This window comes from Paralichthys olivaceus, chromosome 7, assembly GCF_024713975.1.
Source record: "Paralichthys olivaceus isolate ysfri-2021 chromosome 7, ASM2471397v2, whole genome shotgun sequence".
NCBI classification, from domain to species: Eukaryota; Metazoa; Chordata; class Actinopteri; order Pleuronectiformes; family Paralichthyidae; genus Paralichthys; species Paralichthys olivaceus.
The window spans coordinates 76,722-96,463 of NC_091099.1; the positions used below are offsets into that span (position 1 = coordinate 76,722).

Consider the following 19,742-nt stretch of genomic DNA (forward strand, 5'->3'; position numbering starts at 1 on the left):
ACACCAGAGAAAATCTAAAGATTATATCGATCAGAAAATGATTCCCCATCATAAGATGTCACCTGATCAGTGATGTCATGATGATGTCACAGCCATGTAACAAAACTCTATTCTACTGGACAACAGGCATGACCTGAAGCTGATGATCCATTTATGATCATATGGTAGGGTTAGGGTCAGATAATGATGTCATCATGAATTTGCCTTTACAATCAATATCATTAGAGATGATTGACAGCTAATTTGACCAATACTGATCATCATATGGGATAAATGACATAATGATGACATCATCATCAAATGGCATCATTACAAGATAAAAAAGTTCTTATTGATTGGTTGGTATATAAACAGCATTGATCCTCTGATGAATGACATCGCCAGTTAAATAAAGACAATGTGTCGACAACAACTGAATTCATCTATTTGTGCTTTAAGAGTAAAATATGTTTAATGAAATAATGAGTGTTTTTATTGGACAGAATATAAAATATATATTTGATTAATATCAAACGTGACGTATTAATATGTTATCTCCAGTTAGCATCACAACAGCATCTATTATAATCAAGTGGTTTAATGGATGATCGTCAATATTGAGATGGTGACATTAATATATAGATTATGATTAAATCAGCCCTCATGAGAAAAAAAAAAGAAAGTGTCAGAATAAAATTTTAAAAACGATGTTGCAATTATGTGTTTAATTGTGTGCAACACATTAGCATTGTCACTGTGAACATGTTAGCATGAACACACTAGCATTGTCACTGTGAACATGTTAGCATAAACCAGGACCTGAAGAAGACATGTACAAAAGGAGGAAACAGGAGAAAGATGAGTCATTACATCATTAGAGACTCTCTCAGTTTCTCATTTGACAGGAAGTCAGAGTTGTCAAGGAGAGAAAGTCCCTGTAATGCTCCATCCTAAACAGCTGCAGCGCCACCTGCAGGCTCTGCTGTCATCTCATCAGCATCCCCGTCCTTCAGGAGGTGCTTCCTGTAAGCTTTCTGGATCACTGTCGCCACCACCTCCTCCTGTTTCCTCTGCAGGGTGCTGCTGATTGGTTCATATGACATCTGCAGGAAACAGTGATGAATAAAGAGTGAAGTCTTCTGTGTTTTCTGTAAAACTGAAGAAACTAAAGATGAATAAATATTGTTCGTCTGGCTCACTTCATCAATATCTTTTTAATTATTCTGCACAAGAATAAAGAGAAACTTGCAAACGTTATCTATAAGGTCAAACTAGGAGCTGAGTTCAGATAATAGGGTAACAACCAAGACTAGAACAGAATCGAATAGAACCTTGGACAAGTTATTGATCATGAACTTTTCCTCCATTCTGGCTTTGAGAGAGTCCATCTGTCCTCGATCACCAAATATCTGCACACACATATAACATATGATATTAAAAAGTAAAAAGTAAAACTAACAATATTATAATAAGAAAAAGAAGAACAATATTTGATTTTATCCCATTAAATTTGTATAGTACCAAATCACAGCAGATGTTATCTCAGGGCACTTTACAGAATGAGAATAGCCCTGAGAATATCCAGTGGAGAGTAAATCATAATAATAATGTTACCTGTGCAGTGAGAGCAAACAGGACGTCCACACAGTGAATCTTGTCTCCAGGAAGCAGAGGAAGATCCATGTGGATCAGTTTGAAGGTGTTTGGTTTGGGAATCCTCAAAGGATCCTGCAGAGCATCGCAGAAGTCCGACAACTTACTGTGGGAACCCGGAGACAAAGAGGATTTCTGCTTCGGTGACCAATTGCCTCTTTCATCTGAGTTTTATGATCATATTCTCAGAGTTAAAGTTGAATCAGATCAGATGAACATATAATTTTTTGTGCAAAGCTGGGACTCACCTGTATGGGATGATGTGTGAGTTGTCACAGTCAAACCTTCTCCAGGTTTTATAAAACATTAGCAAATCCTCATCACTCGGCGTTTCTGTGTCGTACATGTTGAAGGTCTCGAGAACGACAGCTGTGTACAGGAGGACCACCAACAGGAGGGACAGGGTGATGTAGGAGGTGATGAAGATGATTCCCACAGTCGGGTGGACACAGTCGCCTCCGACTGGCGTATCTTTGTCCGGGTCGCAGTCCAGTGGTGTGTTTAGGATGGGACTCAGCACGGTGTTCCATCCAGCCATTGTGGTCATCGTAAACATACAGATCATGCTGTTCAAAAATGTTTCAAAATTAAACATGTCGTGGAACCTTGCCGTGTTCTTCACATGTGCAAAGCTTAACATGCCGAAGACAGAGAAGGTGAACATGAGGAGGAATAGGAGTAGGCAAATGTTAAAGAGGGCAGGAAGTGACATCACCAAGGCCAAAAATAATCTCTTGATTCCCCGCATACAAGGAACTAGATGGATGATCCGAGTGACAGGAGCCAACCGCAGAAGAGCTAATACCTTTATGTCGATGAAATATTTCTCACATATGTCAGAGAATAGAAAACCTGGAAGGAAGGAAGAAACAAACAAACAAACAAAGAGTAACTCAATGTACGTTCATGGCAACATTTTATTTCCTGTGTACTTCCCCAATGCATCATGGGAACTTTATAATCATGCTCAAAGAGAACATTAGTCAGCATTTTGACGTAGAAGCACAAATAATTACATCACCATGGAAATGGGTCGACTCACCTACAACCAAAATTAAAAGGACCACGAAGTCGAGGACGTTTAAGCAGTCAGAGAAGTAGTGCTGTCTGAGAGCGATGATCTTCAGGAGGAACTCAATGAGGAAGATGATGATGAAGACAAAGTAGAGCCAGAACAGAATCAATTCCATCTCCATGCTCTGCCTGTCTGTCTCCATCATCAGAGTCACTGTGTACAGGCAGATCACTATCACCATGAAGATCTCAAAAGAATGTTTGGTCACCAGGTCAAAGAGACGAGCCTGGCACTGATTCTGGAGAGAAACAGAAAGTTACGCCTGAGGACACTTCACAAACCCTGAGGAGACGAACAGGTTGAGATCTTTTGAGAATTAACAGATGGACATCACACACCTGACACCACACACCCGAGATCACACAGCTGACATCAAACACACTGAACTCACCTGAGGTCGAGGGACACTTGGACGTTTCCTGGAGAACAGTTTCTTCATGCTGATGGAAAAGTTATGCTGCTCGTCTGTCATGAAAAAATGTTTCCCTCCAAAGTAAAGATGAAAAGAACCAGGATCAAATTAACTTGACATTCAACAGCTACTGTGTGTGTATACAAGTGTGTGTAACAGTGTTGATACATGTAATCAAACCCCTTCTCAAAACACCCACCCTGGACCCGGAGGTTTTAACTACAGACTGATATCCATCCTCCCCTTCCTGTCTAAAATCCTCAAGAAGGTTGTAGAAAATCAGCTGTGAGATTTTCTCCAGGAAAGTCATCTGAAGACTTTAAGTGTTAGAACTCATCACAGCACGGAGACAGTCTTAAAGTCAGTAATGACCTTCTCATTACAGCAGCCCACTGCTCCAGTATATGTGTGTACATGGCATCTGTCAATGTGTGTTTCTATGCATGTGCGTGTTTCGACAGGTGCCAACTGGATGGGTTAAATGCAGAGAACAATTTCATGTATGCATGTAAAAAGTGTTAATGTGACAATAAAAGTAAATCTTCTTCTTCTTCTTCTTCTCATAGCTTCAGGTGTTTGTGTCTGTCCTCGTCCTGTTAGATCTCAGTGCAGCATTTGACAGTATCAATCATCACATTTTATTACAGACACTAGAACAGTTCATTGGCGTTAAAGGAACCGCCCTAACCTGGTTTGATTCCTGTTTATCAGATCAATTCCAATGTGTGCAAATGAATGATGAGTTATGTGTGCACACCACAGTTAACCACGGTGTTCCTCAGGGTTCTGTGCTCGGACCAATTTTATTCTCATTATATATGCTTCCACTAGGAAACACTATCATGACACACTCTGTAAATTTCCACCGCTATGCAGAAGACACCCTGTTATACTCAACAAAACCAGAACAGTGTCATCAATCAACTAAACGTCATGCTTCAAGGACATAAAAACCTGGATGAGCTATAATTTACTCTTATTAAACTCAGATAAAACAGAGGTTCTAATACTCGGCCCTAAACACCTTAGAGATCATTATCTAATGATGACACTGACCTAGATGACATTACCCTTGCTTCCAATGAAACAGGAAATTGGGAGTCATCTTTGATCCCTATTTGTCCTATGATTCTGACCTAAAACTAATTTCTAGGGCCGCCTTCTTTCATTTATATATCTCAAAAATCAGACATGTCTCAAAAAGATGCAGAGACACTAGTCCAGGTCTTTGTCACATCCAGACTTGATTATTGTAATTCCTTATTATCAGGCTCCAGCAGTGAGTCGTTAAAGACTCTGCAGTTTGTCCAAAATGCTGCAGCACATGTCCTGACAAGAACCAGGGACAGAGACCACATGTCTCCTGTATTAGCTTCACTACACTGGCTTCCTGTTAAATTAAGAATAGAGTTTAAAATCCTCCTCCTCACCTACATTAATAATATGACACCATCAAACCTTAAAGAGCCTCAAAGTACCATTTCACCACTAGAGCCCTGAGCTCCCAGAATTGAAACTTACTTGTCCCTCAAGTCTCTAAAAGTAGAGGAGGAGCCAGAGCTTGCAGCACCAGGCTCCTCTCCTGTGGAATCATCTCAGGTTCAGTTCAGGAGGCAGACCTCCTCTCAGTGTTTAAGAGTCGGCTTTAAACCTTCCTTTATGATAAAGCTTATAGTTAGAGCTGGTCCAGACTCGTCTTAGATCAGCTCTGAGTTCTGCTGCTGTAGGTTTAGAATGTGGAGGAACACATGACACATGGAGCTTCTCTCAGCTCCTCCTCTCTCCTTATCACATCAAATAACTTAATGTCTCATCAATACATGTTATTGACTTGACTTCTTCCCCGGAGTCCCTGTGCCTTATCGTTCACAGATCCAGGATCAAAGCTGTAGCCACATCATGGATCATGATGGTGGATCACAAATCAGAGATCGTGATCATAATGGCGGATCCTGTATCGTGCTGGCATTTGATCTTAGTGGTGGACCATGATTTAGGTGGCAGCTGAGGTGGATCCTGATGGCAGCAGTGGATCATGATGATGGATTCTAATGGTGGATCCTGAACGTGGACTATGATCACAACAAGACTGCTTGATAAACAATATGTCTCCTCAGATACTCGACCATTACTGACAATAACTCCTCAATTCATTCACCTTCCATCCAGCTTCAAACTGTTTACTCTAACCAGCGCTGTAACTACTATTTCTCTGATGTTCTCATTTACACGTGGCCTCTACTGCACTTGTGTCCGTCCTGGGAGACGGATCCTCACGTGTCTCTCTGAGGTTTCTATGTTCTTTTCCCTGTTAAAAGTTTTTTAGTTTTACTCTTGTTGAGTTAAGAACAGATGATGTCATAGCTTGTTAAAGCCCATGAGAAACATTGTGATTTGTAAATATGAGCTTTACAAATAAAATTTGATTGATTGATACATATCTTGTGTCTCAGCTGATCCAGCGAGTGGATGAAGCGTCTGATGAAGAGGTTGGAGGTGAAGAAGCAGCCGATGATGATGAAACTGATGAAGTAGATGTACATGTACACATTCGACTCGTACACTGGCTGAGACAGCATCTATAAGTACACACACTACTATATAACATATACACATATATACATACACACACACTGGTACATAACATAAATATACACATCTATACATACACAAGTTGTTATGGAATTTTCATAGACACTGTCTCGTGTCCTCTCTGGGGCAGAGGGCAACAGGAAGTTTAGGAAGTGCGAGAGCTTGGCGAAGGTCAAAGCCTTCACTCCCTAGACATCACAGATATGAGACTGCGTAATCAGGCAACACTGTCTCCAGAACCAGAAACTACATTTGATTGTTTAGGAACGAGCAGACCCACAGATTAAATGATCTGTTGGGATTTAAAGTGTGACTGCAGGAAAGCAGACTTCAGAATATGAGAGAGCATCATGCTCAGATGTTGTGTGGATGAATTCTGATTTTCTCCTTGGTCAAGCATCAATAAATATTTCAGCATAAGACGTCAAAGGACTCCTGAACGCTTTCTTCATTGATGAGGTGACCATTGATCAGCAGATTTTCCACAACACAAGCATATAACACATATGCACAAACAGACTCGTACAAAACATAAATATACACATTTTTACATACATACAGTAGTTTATAACATATATACACATACAGACATGTATGTGTATATATGTACACAAGTATATAACATACATACACACACTGACACACAGACACATAGATACATACACACTCACACACACTGACGTGCACACACACACACACACACACACACACACACACACACACACACAGTACCTGTCTGGTATCCACTGCTGCATACATGACGTCTAACCATCCATTAAAAGTTGCCTGATGGAGAACAACAGAACAAGAAAAACCCTGAAGTGATTGTTATGTTGTGTAATTGTTATGTTGTGTTATTGTTGTGTTGTGTGATTGTTGTGTTTCATAATTGTTGTGTTGTGTGATTGTTATGTTGTGTTATTGTTGTGCTGTGTGCTTCTTGTGCTATGTGATTGTTGTGTTGTGTGATTGTTGTGTTGTGTGATTGTTGTGCTGTGTGATCGCTGTGCTGTGTAGTTGTTGTGCTGTGTAGTTGTTGTGCTGTGTGATTGCTGTGCTGTGTAGTTGTTGTGTTGTGTGATTGTTGTGCTGTGTGATTGTTGTGTTGTGTGATTGTTGTGTTGTGTAATTGCTGTGCTGTGTGATCGCTGTGCTGTGTAGTTGTTGTGCTGTGTGATTGCTGTGCTGTGTAGTTGTTGTGTTGTGTGATTGTTGTGCTGTGTGATTGTTGTGTTGTGTAATTGCTGTGCTGTGTGATCGCTGTGCTGTGTAGTTGTTGTGCTGTGTGATCGCTGTGCTGTGTAGTTGTTGTGCTGTGTGATTGTTGTGCATGCTGTAGTCTCACCACCGTTAAAAAAAAACAACCTGGACCCATCTGTACTCAGTAAATATAAACCTCTTTCAAATATTTCGAGCAGAGTACTTGAAAACATGTGTACAAATAACTGCATTAATGTCTTTTAACTCACAGTATTTACGACATCTTAGTTTTACTAGATCTCACTGCTGGTTTTGATGCGACTGACCTCGATATCTTCCTCAAAAAACTTCCTCTGGGTTCCACAAGGGTCACTAATCAGACATTTGAACAAAGCTCCAGAGTATATTTCTGACTCTGAGTAAAACCTGGTCAGACTTCTCAGGCCTTTGCCTGATGTATTCTCGGTTTCTCAGAATTAAATGTACGATTGTTGTGTTTTGCCAAAAGATCTTACTCACCACCTGCAGCAGTGACCGGTAACCTTCTGCCACGTTGTCAAAGTTTAACTTTATGTTCTTCCAGCTGACGTCGGAGACGTTTTCGTGGATCAGAAACAAACACTGGGTCATGTTGTTCACCTCCTCAGGTAAAAACTGCTGCTCTGCTGTCTCATTGAAACAGTAATAGAACTTTCCGGAAAACAGATTTACTCCCATGATGCTGAACATCAACCAGACGAGGAGACACACCAGCATTGCATCACACATGGATGGAACAGTGGCCACCAGGGTGTTCAACACCAGCTGTAGACAGACAGATGGACAGACAGGTGGACACAACTAGTTAGTGGACCACTGCAGCCAACATGCTAACATGCTGTGTGTCTTTGGATAAAGTGGATGTGTCACCCTCAGGCCCTGGAAGCGAGACAGGGCCCTCAGGGGCCTCAGAGCCCTCAGAGTCCTCAGAGACAGACCTGCTCCCAGTTCAGAATATCCCAGCATGCCGAGGCTCAATGACATCAGAGATACCTAGAAGACACAGCGCTCCTCGTGATGACATCATAAGCAGTAAGTAGGAAGTGTGTGTGTGTGTGTGTGTGTGTGTGTGTGTGTGTGTGTGTTACTTGTCTCACATGTTTCGATTACGAGTTACTGCTGTTGCTATGGTTACCTGTCAGTTAATAAACCCTGATTCTCTAATTTGACCAATATTCAGCGTTCTTACGGCCAAGATGAGGAAGTCGAGCCAGCACCAGACACTGGTGAAGTACTTCCTGAATCCGAGGGCGATCCACTTAAGAAGCATCTCAAGGAGGAAAATGAAGGTGAACACCTGGTCGGCTTTGTCCAGAAGCATCTGTACAAGCTTACGCTGCTGCAGGTGAATGTCCTCCAACACCTACACACACACACACACACACACAGATGAGGAGACTGGACAGGAAGATGATGATGATGATGATGATGATGATGATGATTTACCAGAGCTGCACTGCTCAATAGGATGATGAAGATGATGAAAGCGTCAAAGTATTTGTGTTGTGCTATGGAGAAACAGACTCTCCTGAAGTTAGACCAGACCCTCCTTGAACCCTGGGACCTGTCTATGTCCAGGAACGGAAAGCATCGGTAACAACCTGGAACAGACACAGACTGATCAGTGTGTGTGCGTGTGTGTGTGTGTGTGTGTGTGTGTATGTATGTGTGTGTATGTATGTGTGTGTATGTATGTGTGTGCATCTGTGCGTGTGTGTGTGTGTGTGTGTGTGTGTGTGTGTGTGTGTGTGTGTGTGTGTGTGTGTGTGTGTGTGTGTGTGTGTGCGCCAGGGTTATTATAGTTAACGAAAACTAAATAAATAAAAACTACAATGAAATGCAAAACTAACTAAAACTAAAGTGAATTGCAGATAAATTCAGCTTCGTTTTCGTTTTGTTTTCTCCCTCAATTACTTCCTGTCCTGCAGGTGATGGTTAAAGAATGAAATTAAAGGACTTGATGAACCATTTTTGGTGTCACACATCATTTCATCCTTTTTCATCTTCTACAAGTCGAAGCTTTCTCTTAATACCTGGAAAAACTTAAACTAAAACTACATAATCACTTGTTGAACTAACTAAAACTAAACTGAACTGAAATAAAAAAGCAAACTGAAAAACTAAATCAAAATAAAAACTAATGAAATTTTCAAAAATATAATAACCTTGGTGTGTGCGTGTGTGCATCTGTGCGTATGTGTATGTGTGTCTGTGTTTGTGCGTGTGTGTATGCGCGTGTGTGTCTGTACTGTCGCAGCAGCAGTCTTCAGGTGTGTTATTTCTTCGAGTCTTGTTTTCTTCATCCTGCTGAACAGACTCTGTTATTATTTTGTCGGTGGATTTTATTCACAAATCAAGTACATATGTTTCCATGGTTACTGCTGGAATAAACATGAAGAAATCTGTGATGAGTTGGAATCGTAATTAATAAATTGAAAAAGTTTTACTTTGTGTTTTTCCTCTTCATTTTCAGGCATGTCGAATTCGACCTCAGCCTCGGCGACAGGGACCTTCTCGAAGTTGTATTTGCTGGTCTGGTTGCCATGGTTACTGCCACAGGCCTTGCTCTCTGACAGGGGCTGGTCTGAGGTCACAGACGTCAAGCCCAGGTAGTCCTTCTTGTCTTCTTCGCTGTTGACCACTAAGGATAAAATATACAACCAGAAAAGACTGAACTCTAAAACCTAGAGACTGTAAGAACTAAATCCACTGGTCAGAACCTGCAGGAATAAAAAGGCTCACCTTTGTAGTGTGGGATTATGGGATTCTTCTTCCCTACCAAAGTCCAAATATGCTCCAGTATCCAGGCCCTGGTCCAGGCCACACCTCTTTTGATCTGGTCTACAGCGATTATCAAGTGGTTTTTGACTTTTTCTTTTGGAGCCACCAGATCATCACCGATCGAGCTCATCAACAAGACCAGGAAGAGATTCAGGACCTTAAGACCAGGGACACAATTTAATTTTAATTATTTTTCCACTGACCTGCTGAGGATCAAACCAGGCTCAGTTCAGAGACTCACCAGCAGGTGTCCGAAGACCAGAACCATTATGAAGAACATCAGACACACGCTCGGACTAGAGACCTGCATGCAGTCCCACATGTTCTCGATCCATTCTCCACAGAGGATCCTGAAGACGAGAACAAAGGTGTGGAACAAGTTTTTCATGTGCCAGCGAGGAAGCTGGCAGTCCGTCGAGATGCGACAGACGAAGTCTGAGTAGTTGTCCTGGAACAGCTGCATGCCAACAACGGTGAAGATGAAGACCATGGTCAGCAGAATGAGAGTCAGGTTCCTCAGAGCCAAGACCGAGGTCCAGATTAACTTCAGAAACATGTGGAAGGTCGGCCACCACCGGGCCAGTCTCAGCACTCGCATCTGTGGGACATGGGACAGGTGAGTAGACATGTAGGCAGCCATATTAACCTGATGATGACGTCATACTGACCAGGTCTATATGTGCCCCTTCAAACTCAACAAATACCAGCCCCAGCAGACTGAGTGCAACAATGATGCTGTCAAAGACGTTCCAGCCCACCTGTAACCATGGCAAGAACAATGACACAAGTTTCCCTGGAAACATTTGTCAACCATTTTTCCTCTGCGCTGATAACAAACAGGAAGTCTGACCTGGAAGTAATCGTATGGATTCATGGCCACAAGCCTAAGGAGCATCTCAACTGCGAAGATCCTCGTGAAGACCTGCAGAGGGGGTCAGAGGTCACTGAGCAGTGCTTCCAGGAGGTTATTCCATCAAAGTGGCTTAATGCAAATCCCGGTTTACTTTGATAATTGTGGCTTATTTAAGCAAGAGATCTGTGACATGACTCGGGTTTAAATTAATTCCTGCTCAGTCACCATGGTAGCTTAAGCTTCAGAGCAAGTCTGGCTATGTTCAGCTGTGTCTCAAAAGAAAGTCGGATGGGTGGAAACAAGTTGTCGAAGGACAGTTCTGTCTAATTTTTTTGTTACCTTCATGCTATTAATGTTTGTAATCAGAATAATAAAAGTTTGAACTCATTAAAAAAGTTTCTGTCGCAATCAGAAACTTTTTTGTTAGTTTATCAAAGTTTAGTTGAACTGTTTATTAGTCACTATTTTGAAGCTGTTGAAAAAAGAAATGAAAACATCATCACCACAAAGATGACTGTGTTTGAATTTATTCTGACACCTCTTCGACTTCTGTTCCTCCAACACCGAGAAGAAGATGCCTTTTATAAGTCAAACAGACAGACGGGTTAAAGTAGCTGATGAAGTTTCTGATCATGAAAATATAAATCTACTTCATTTATTACTGACGTGTGTAAAAATGAGTTATTTGTCTCCTTTTTCTTGTTTTCTTTGTAGCTGCAAATCGATTATTCTGGTCTGTAAGAACATTATTAACGTCAGGATAGAATCAGCCTTGAGTAGCGGAGCATTTTAAGCTTCAAGTTGAAGTCGAAGCTAATTAAAGCTGGACCTTTTCACTGAAGCCAGGATTAGTTGTGCCACTTTGGTGGAATAGCCCTGAATAGCTATGACATCATCAGACCGATCTCTAACACTGACCAATTGAGTGGGCATGAACATTTCTTCAAACTCCACTGTCATGGGATAATGTTCCATGGATATGACGATACAGTTGAGGATGAGGCAGATGATGATCACAAGGTCAAAGAACGGGTCCATGACGAAGCCGTTGAGACGTAGTCTGAGCTCCTGCCAGCAGCCACAACAGTTCCACGTCCACTTGGACAAGAAACACGGAGGGGACAACCTTTGATCGTCCTGGGGCTCTGAAACACAACGTCACATTTTCTGAGAACCTTCACTACCTCTGTGATTCTCTGCTGGTCCTGAATGCATCAGACACAGACAGACAACAGACACCAACCTTCCTCCTCCTCCTCCCCTTCCTCCTCCCTCTTCTTTATCACGTCCAGGATGTGAAGGAACTCTTCTTCTGTCCGTCGAGCCTCAGCGATGCTCGCCTTCTCCTGCTCAACCACCGCCATAGCAACCACCACCAAAACACAGCTGAGGAGCCAGAAACCGCCTGAGAAGACGAGGAGCACGAAGATCACAGAACTTTTACCTGCTGAACGCATCATCTGCAGAGAGACAGGTGAGAGAGACAGGTGAGACAAACAGGTGAGGTAGACAGGTGAGACAGACAGGTAAGATAGACAGGTGAGACAAACAGGTGAGACAGACAGGTAAGATAGACAGGTGAGGCAGACAGGTGAGACAAACAGGTGAGGTAGACAGGTGAGACAGACAGGTGAGACAGATAGGTGAGACAGACAGGTGAGACAGACAGGTAAGGTAGACAGGTGAGACAGACAGGTAAGATAGACAGGTGAGGCAGACAGGTGAGGTAGACAGGTGAGTCAGAAAGGTGAGGCAGACAGGTGAGGCAGACAGGTGAGACAAACAGGTGAGGAAGACAGGTGAGACAGACAGGTGATGAGAGACAAACAGGTGAGGTAGACAGGTGATGAGAGACAAACAGGTGAGGTAGACAGGTGAGACAGACAGGTGATGAGAGACAAACAGGTGAGGTAGACAGGTGAGACAGACAGGTGAGACAGACAGGTGAGACAGACAGGTGATGAGAGACAAACAGGTGATGAGAGACAAACAGGTGAGGTAGACAGGTGAGACAGACAGGTGAGACAGACAGGTGAGATAGACAGGTGAGACAAACAGGTGAGACAGACAGGTAAGACAGACAGGTGAGATAGACAGGTGAGACAAACAGGTGAGACAGACAGGTAAGACAGACAGGTGAGACAGACAGGTGATGAGAAAGAGTGTAAGTATTTGTGTGTGTGTGTGTGTGTGTGTGTGGGTGTGTGTGTGTGTCACCTGTTCTAACAGGTAGTCCCAGGTGTCGTGTGTCATCAGTCTTAACAGATTCAGCAGAGACGAACCAAACGAGTCAAAGTTGGTGTGTCCGTAATCTGGATTAGTGCTGGTCTTTAGACAGATGTAACCATGGGGACAGACCCTGAACACATCATGTGAGATTAAACACGTTATGAGATGGTTTGGGATGGAACCTCTGGAGAGAGATTGAAATTGAGAACCACGGCCTGATAGTTTATGAGACTCAATCAATTAAAAGCCCTGCAGGTAGAATATCAGGCAGACATGAGGATACCTTCAAGTGAGACACTATATTTAACATCAGTAAGAGTAGAACAGGAGGTAGGACCTTCAGCTACCAGGCTCCTCTCCTGTGGAACCAGCTCCCACTCTGGGTTCTGGAGTCAGATACCATCTCAGCATTTAAAGTTAAAGTTATATGTTCCTCTATGATAAAGTCTATAGTTCTGGATCAGGTCCTGAACCATCACTTAGTTATGCTGCTGTAGGTCTAGACTGCAGGGGGAACTCCCATCATGCACTGAGGGAGAACGCCCATCATGCACTGAGCACTTCCCTCTCTCTCTCTTTTACTCCTCCCTCTCCTCACCCTTCAGTCAAGGCAGATCATGTCTCCACGTTGACTCTGGTTCTTTCTAGTTAAGGACATTTTTAGGTCTTGACGTTCTGTGTGAAGAGCCTTGAGATTATATATATTATGATTTGATGCTATGCAAATAAAACTGAATTGAACATTTATTTTAAACTGGGATGAAGTGACCAAGGGCAATCGACATCAATGAAGTGTGTCATGGTGTTTATTGACCCACATGGACTCAACAGTTATATAATTTGTGATTTATTCATTTATCAGCTGTCCTGCAGTTGAACTTCCTTCACAGCCAAGTAGTGAAGCTGAAGACGATCTTCTTAACCCCCCCTCCTTCTCTCTCATTTATCCACTGTTACGGTTCACCTTTTATTTAGTCTGATGAGGAGCAATGATCTTTGAAGAGGTCGACAAAGTCATTGACATGTTTTCAGAGTTTCTACATGAAACTGACTGCACAAGTAAAACTCATCATGTCTGAGCACAGTTCTGAGTTGATGGTAACAGTTCAAAGATTGAAAATATCACATTGACTCCCAATTTGACCTCAGGGGCGCCAAACTAACATGAGCAGTGGACCATTGAGCTGAAATGATCAAATCTCAAATGAAGAAAACACGGGGCAGATGTTTGATTATATTTGAATTTCTTACAATATAGTCAACGTACCCAGCATTAGATGTGTTTCCACACTGCAGAGGATCAGATTGACCAGAGAGATAGAAGTGATTCACTGTGAAACAAACAGACAGACAGACACGCATACAGACAAAGAAAAAGGTCCAGTCACATCCACTATCCAGTGATATGTAGGGCTCAGTACAGGGTTAGGGTTATAGTTACATGTTACTTGTCAGTTCTGATAAACTCGTCTATGACATCATCATCATACCTTTACTGTTGATGAACTTGTGGAAATCAAAGTCACTACTTCCCCCTTCATAGTTATCGTAATTGCTGAGGTCATTGTAGGTCCAGTTGCTATGCGACCACTCCAGGACACATTTATGTTTCAGAGCTCCCATGAAGAGGTTCTGACCAATCACAGCCAAGACACTTAAGACAAACACCGTCATGATGATGACACCAGCCAGTCTCTTCACTGATTGGACGAGAGCTCCGGCAGATGACTTCACACCTGGAGGTGTTGATAGTTTAAACACACACACACGTTTGTACTTTATATCTTAGTGAGGACAATCATTGGAATAAAACATTGCCTAACCCTAACCCAAACCTAACCATCACAACTAAATATCTAACCCTAACCTAATCCTAACCTTAACCTAAACCTAACCTTAACCATCACAACTAAATATCTAACCCTAACCTAATCCTAACCTTAACCTAAACCTAACCTTAACCCTCACAACTAAATATCTAACCTTAACCTAACCCTAACCTTAACCTAAACCTAACCTTAACCTAAACCTAACCTTAACCCTCACAACTAAATATCTAACCTTAACCTAACCCTAACCTTAACCTAAACCTAACCTTAACCTAAACCTAACCTTAACCCTAACAACTAAATATCTAACCCTAACCTAACCCTAACAATAACCTAACCCTAACCTTAACCATCACAACTAAATATCTAACCCTAACAATAACCTAACCCTTAAACCAAGTCTTAACCTTCAAACAGTCCACAAGAAGTGAGGACAACGGCCTCCTCACAGAGTACAAGTACAGGTACACGCGCGCGCACACACACACACACACACACACACACACACACACACACACACACACACACACACACACACACACACACACACACTGACCTGGGTAAACTGTGATTATTTTCAGAGCTCGAGGAATCGTCCTCAAAACAGAAACTTTCCCCAGATCAAGAAATTCTGGAAGAACCCTGAAACACAGTCATCACCATCATCATCATCATCATCATCACCATCATCATCATCATCATCAACACCATCATCATCATCACCATCATCATCATCATCATCATCACCATCATCATCATCACCATCATCATCATCACCATCATCATCATCACCATCATCATCAACACCATCATCAACACCATCATCATCATCATCATCACCATCATCATCATCATCATCATCATAACCATCATCATCACCACCAACATCATCATCATCATCATCAATATCATCAACACCATCATCACCATCAACATTATCATCATCAATATCATCATCATCATCATCATCATCATCACCATCATCAACACTATCATCACCATCATCATCATCACCATCATCATCAACATCATCATCATCATCATCATCATCACCATCATCAACACCATCAACACCATCATCACCATCATCATCATCATCATCATCACCATCATCATCAATATCATCATCATCATCATCATCATCATCATCACCATCATCAACACCATCATCATCATCACCACCATCACCATCATCATCAACATCATCATCATCATCACCATCATCATCATCATCACCACCATCACCATCATCAACAACATCATCATCATCATCACCATCATCATCATCATCATCATCATCATCACCATCATCATCATCATCAATATCATCAACACCATCATCATCATCATCACCATCATCATCATCATCATCATCATCATCACCATCATCATCATCATCAATATCATCAACACCATCAACACCACCATCACCATCATCATCAACATCATCATCATCATCACCATCATCATCACCACCATCACCATCATCATCACCACCATCATCATCATCATCATCATCATCACCATCATCATCACCATCATCATCATCATCATCATCATCATCATCACCATCATCATCACCACCATCATCATCATCATCACCAAAAGGATTTTTTAAGTTGATATTTACGCTGTAATGACGACCACAATGTCCAGCCAGTTCCACGGATCTCTGAGGAACGTGAAGCGTCCGACACAGAATCCTCTCGACATGATCTTAACGATGACTTCAAAGATGTAGACGGCTGAGAACACAAACCTGTGAGAACAAAAACATCATAGATACAATTATTACATTACTCCACCCACACTGACGTCCTCTGACTAGGATCGACAGCTTAATCCTTCAGATGGAGCACTAATTGACTTTCTAACACCGCCCCCTGCAGCAGCCTGAAGATGGTGCTAACTCGTCTCTCACTGATTCAATTATTTCTCTGTTTTATGAATGTTTCAGAGCTGAAACTTTGAGGTCACAGGGTTCCTACTCTGGAGAAATAATTTCACTGTGAGACAACGTCTCATTGTGACACTTTGTTGATTCTTAACGTTTATCTGTGATACAGTTTAATGTTGTTTACAGACACATTGTGTGTGTGTGTGTGTGTTGTATCATGTGTGTGTGTGTTGTATCATGTTTCTGTGTTGTTTTGTGTTGTATTGTTGTGTGTCATTGTGTTGACTCACTCTGCTGTTATTGTTGTCCATGTTGGATGAACACTCATCATCATGAACCCACAGTTTGTCAGAATCGTTATCATGATGAACAAACGGAACAAAGTTTGACTTTTTAAGGATCAAAAACCACAGAATGTGATCATCATGTGATCAGAGAAACACTGACATGACGACGGATGGAGAGACAGACTAACAACACATGGTCAGCGATGTTTACTCGAGGAGGTCGACATATTTGATGGTGATTATTGTATTTATATTATTATGAGTGTGATTTGTTTGCTCAGGGTCACAGTGACATCATGAAGGATATGAATGAAGCAGGATCCTGATGGCGAAGGTCCTCAGACGATTGAATGGACTCAGCAGGAAACACGATGACTCTGCGTTAAACCTGTGGAGGACGTTCCCTATACTGAGCACGATGAACGTCTGCAGTCAAAGGTCAAAGGTCACAGGTCACATATCAGAGGTCAAAGGTCACAGGTCACAGGTCACACATCAGAGAATCACCTTCTGTGATTGGTAGAAGGGATCCAGCTCCTCCAGTGGGCAGTTGAGAAGCTCAGGGGGCGGGTCTCCGTAGATGAAAGGGAGGTGCTTCCCTGCCTCCAGGTGAGTGTCTTGTTTGTGCAGCTCTTTCTCTACCTGTCAATCAAGTTGTTGAATTCTCACATGAATGAAAATGATTCAAACTCATTGTTTCCTCTTCTGGTGACTCTGGTCAACAAAAGGTCAAACTGTGGGATTGAATGATTGATGTTTGCAGGGGTCTGTATTATGAGGCAGGTTCAACATATCCAGGATATCTGTCGGTTATGCAGTTAAACCTAACAATCACACTCTAAGTGGTCACATGACTCTGGTTATCAACTCGTTAAGTTAACTGAACCCACTTATCACCCCCTTAGCGATAAATGAAAGTTGATACCTTTCGTACTTCTTTGTTCTTCCTCTTCTGATGCTCCATCTCCTTGACTTCATGTTGTTGTTGTTGTATGTCCTGCAACGAGGCCGGCATGAAGCGTCTGAAGACCTCTGTACCAACAGGGGGCAGCAGACATGCCAACCTGGCATTTTGCAGCTCTGTCCTAACAGAACTGTCTCCTAGCAACCGCTTTCTGTGGGGAGAAGGACAATAATACTAGTGTGGAAATGGCAGGTGCTGCCACTCACCATAAAAACCTCTAACTTTAAACCCAGTGATGATAAAATGTATATTACTCTGGTTACTTTGGTCAAAATACATCCTGCACTCAGATTATTGTTTAGCATTGTAGATGATTATACTATTATATTATATATACAATTATACAATGGATGTTTACACTAACCATCAAAACTCATCATAGGAAACATAGGTCAGAGGTCAAATTTAACACAAGCACATGTTAACTCTGTTTCTGTGTTAAACTAACTGAGACTGTAACTGAGACTGTAACTGTAACTGAGACTGTAACTGAGACTGTAACTGTAACTGAGACTGTAACTGAGACTGTAACTGAGACTGTGAATGTAACTGAGACTGTAACTGAGACTGTGAATGTAACTGAGACTGTAACTGAGACTGTAACTGAGACTGTGAATGTAACTGAGACTGTGAATGTAACTGAGACTGTAACTGAGACTGTAACTGAGACTGTGAATGTAACTGAGACTGTAACTGAGACTGAGACTGTAACTGAGACTGTGACTGTAACTGAGACTGTAACTGAGACTGTAACTGAGACTGTGAATGTAACTGAGACTGTAACTGAGACTGAGACTGTAACTGAGACTGTTCCTGAGACTGTGACTGTAACTGAGACTGTAACTGAGACTGTGAATGTAACTGAGACTGTAACTGTAACTGTAACTGAGACTGTAACTGAGACTGTAACTGAGACTGTGAATGTAACTGAGACTGTAACTGTAACTGTAACTGAGACTGTGAATGTAACTGAGACTGTAACTGAGACTGTAACTGAGACTGTGAATGTAACTGAGACTGTAACTGTAACTGTAACTGAGACTGTAACTGAGACTGTAACTGAGACTGAGACTGTAACTGAGACTGTGAATGTAACTGAGACTGTAACTGAGACTGTAACTGAGACTGTAACTGAGACTGTAACTGTAACTGAGACTGTAACTGAGACTGTAACTGAGACTGTAACTGTATTTGGGACTGTATTGAGCTCCACATGTAATTGATGGGTTTAAAGTGACACGTATGATTCTTTAACATGTTGTTGGTACTCACAACTGTGGAGGGCGGAGTCTCAGCTGCTTGGTTCTCTTCAGAACTTCCTCTCTCTCTCTCCAGAAGTCGAGAAACCAGGTCTTCATGTCTCTGTCTGCGTCTATCTGTTCTCTCTCTGTCTGTCTGTGTCCTCTCTCTCTGTGTCTGTCTTTCTGTCCTCTCTCTGTTTGTCTCTGTCTTTCTGTCCTCTCTCTCTCTCTGTGCTCGCTCTCTCTTTCTCTGTCTGTCTGTGCTCTCTCTCTCTCTGAGTCTGTCTGTCCACTCTCTCTGTCCCCTGGCTTTCCTCTCTGTTTTTATCTTCTCTTCCAGAGTCACTCGTCTTCTCGGTTGTGTCACTCTCCAGTGTGTAGTTGCTATGGTCACAGCCGCTTATGTTCTCAGTAAGTTGATGGAACCAAAACTCTGCAGGTTTCTGCTTTGTTTACATGTAGAGACAGTGTTACACACAGACAGACCCACACACATTCACACACAGATACACACCCTCATCCTCACACAGATTCTCAGAAACGTTCAAACTTCCTGTCGAGAACTTTATGTTCAGTCTGACACACACACGCAATTGTTCTTGTCATAGTGAGGACACTAGTTGATGGAATACATTCCCTAACTATCACAATTAAATACCTCACCATTAACCAACCAACCATTAACCATTCACTTAGTTACACAGTCAGTTT

At 42.1% G+C, this 19,742-nt stretch overlaps 1 protein-coding gene across 4 annotated transcripts; it reads right to left on the minus strand.

The window, feature by feature from the left end:
- Positions 1-413: 413 nt before the first annotated feature.
- On the minus strand, positions 414-19,568 carry LOC109642030 (sodium channel protein type 4 subunit alpha B-like). Of its 4 annotated transcripts, none has more exons than XR_011243496.1 (30): positions 19,063-19,568; positions 17,752-17,941; positions 17,334-17,468; positions 17,134-17,252; positions 16,830-16,922; positions 16,273-16,401; positions 15,199-15,284; positions 14,304-14,549; positions 14,081-14,144; positions 12,802-12,943; positions 11,828-12,044; positions 11,503-11,729; positions 10,582-10,653; positions 10,400-10,489; positions 9,973-10,329; positions 9,693-9,888; positions 9,398-9,591; positions 9,200-9,257; positions 8,397-8,551; positions 8,140-8,313; positions 7,821-7,943; positions 7,431-7,715; positions 6,444-6,497; positions 5,561-5,698; positions 3,099-3,200; positions 2,675-2,945; positions 1,881-2,484; positions 1,594-1,796; positions 1,311-1,388; positions 414-1,082 (listed from the first exon to the last, which is right to left on the minus strand). XR_011243496.1 is itself a non-coding variant. In XM_069528843.1 (30 exons), the coding sequence occupies exons 1-30, from the start codon at positions 19,146-19,148 to the stop codon at positions 930-932; spliced, it is 4,974 nt and encodes a 1,657-aa protein (XP_069384944.1). In that variant the 5' UTR covers positions 19,149-19,568; the 3' UTR covers positions 414-929. The 4 variants fall into 4 exon arrangements, 3 of the variants coding, with proteins under 3 accessions (XP_069384944.1, XP_069384943.1, XP_069384942.1); XM_069528843.1 differs by having other exon boundaries at positions 1,594-1,738; positions 17,761-17,941; XM_069528842.1 differs by having other exon boundaries at positions 1,594-1,738; positions 9,200-9,254.
- Between the last annotated feature and the right edge of the window lie 174 nt (positions 19,569-19,742).

What these genes read in the sequence shown, in the direction of transcription:
- LOC109642030 (XM_069528841.1), bottom strand. Translation starts at nt 19,148, where the DNA reads ATGAAGACCTGGTTTCTCGACTTCTGGAGAGAGAGAGAGGAAGTTCTG. An exon ending in ATCCATACGATTACTTCCAG is followed by an intron (nt 10,490 to 10,581) that starts GTCAGACTTCCT and finishes CCATGGTTACAG; the next exon opens with GTGGGCTGGAACGTCTTTGA. An exon ending in TCGACTTCCTCATCTTGGCC is followed by an intron (nt 7,944 to 8,139) that starts GTAAGAACGCTG and finishes TGTGTCTTCTAG; the next exon opens with GTATCTCTGATGTCATTGAG.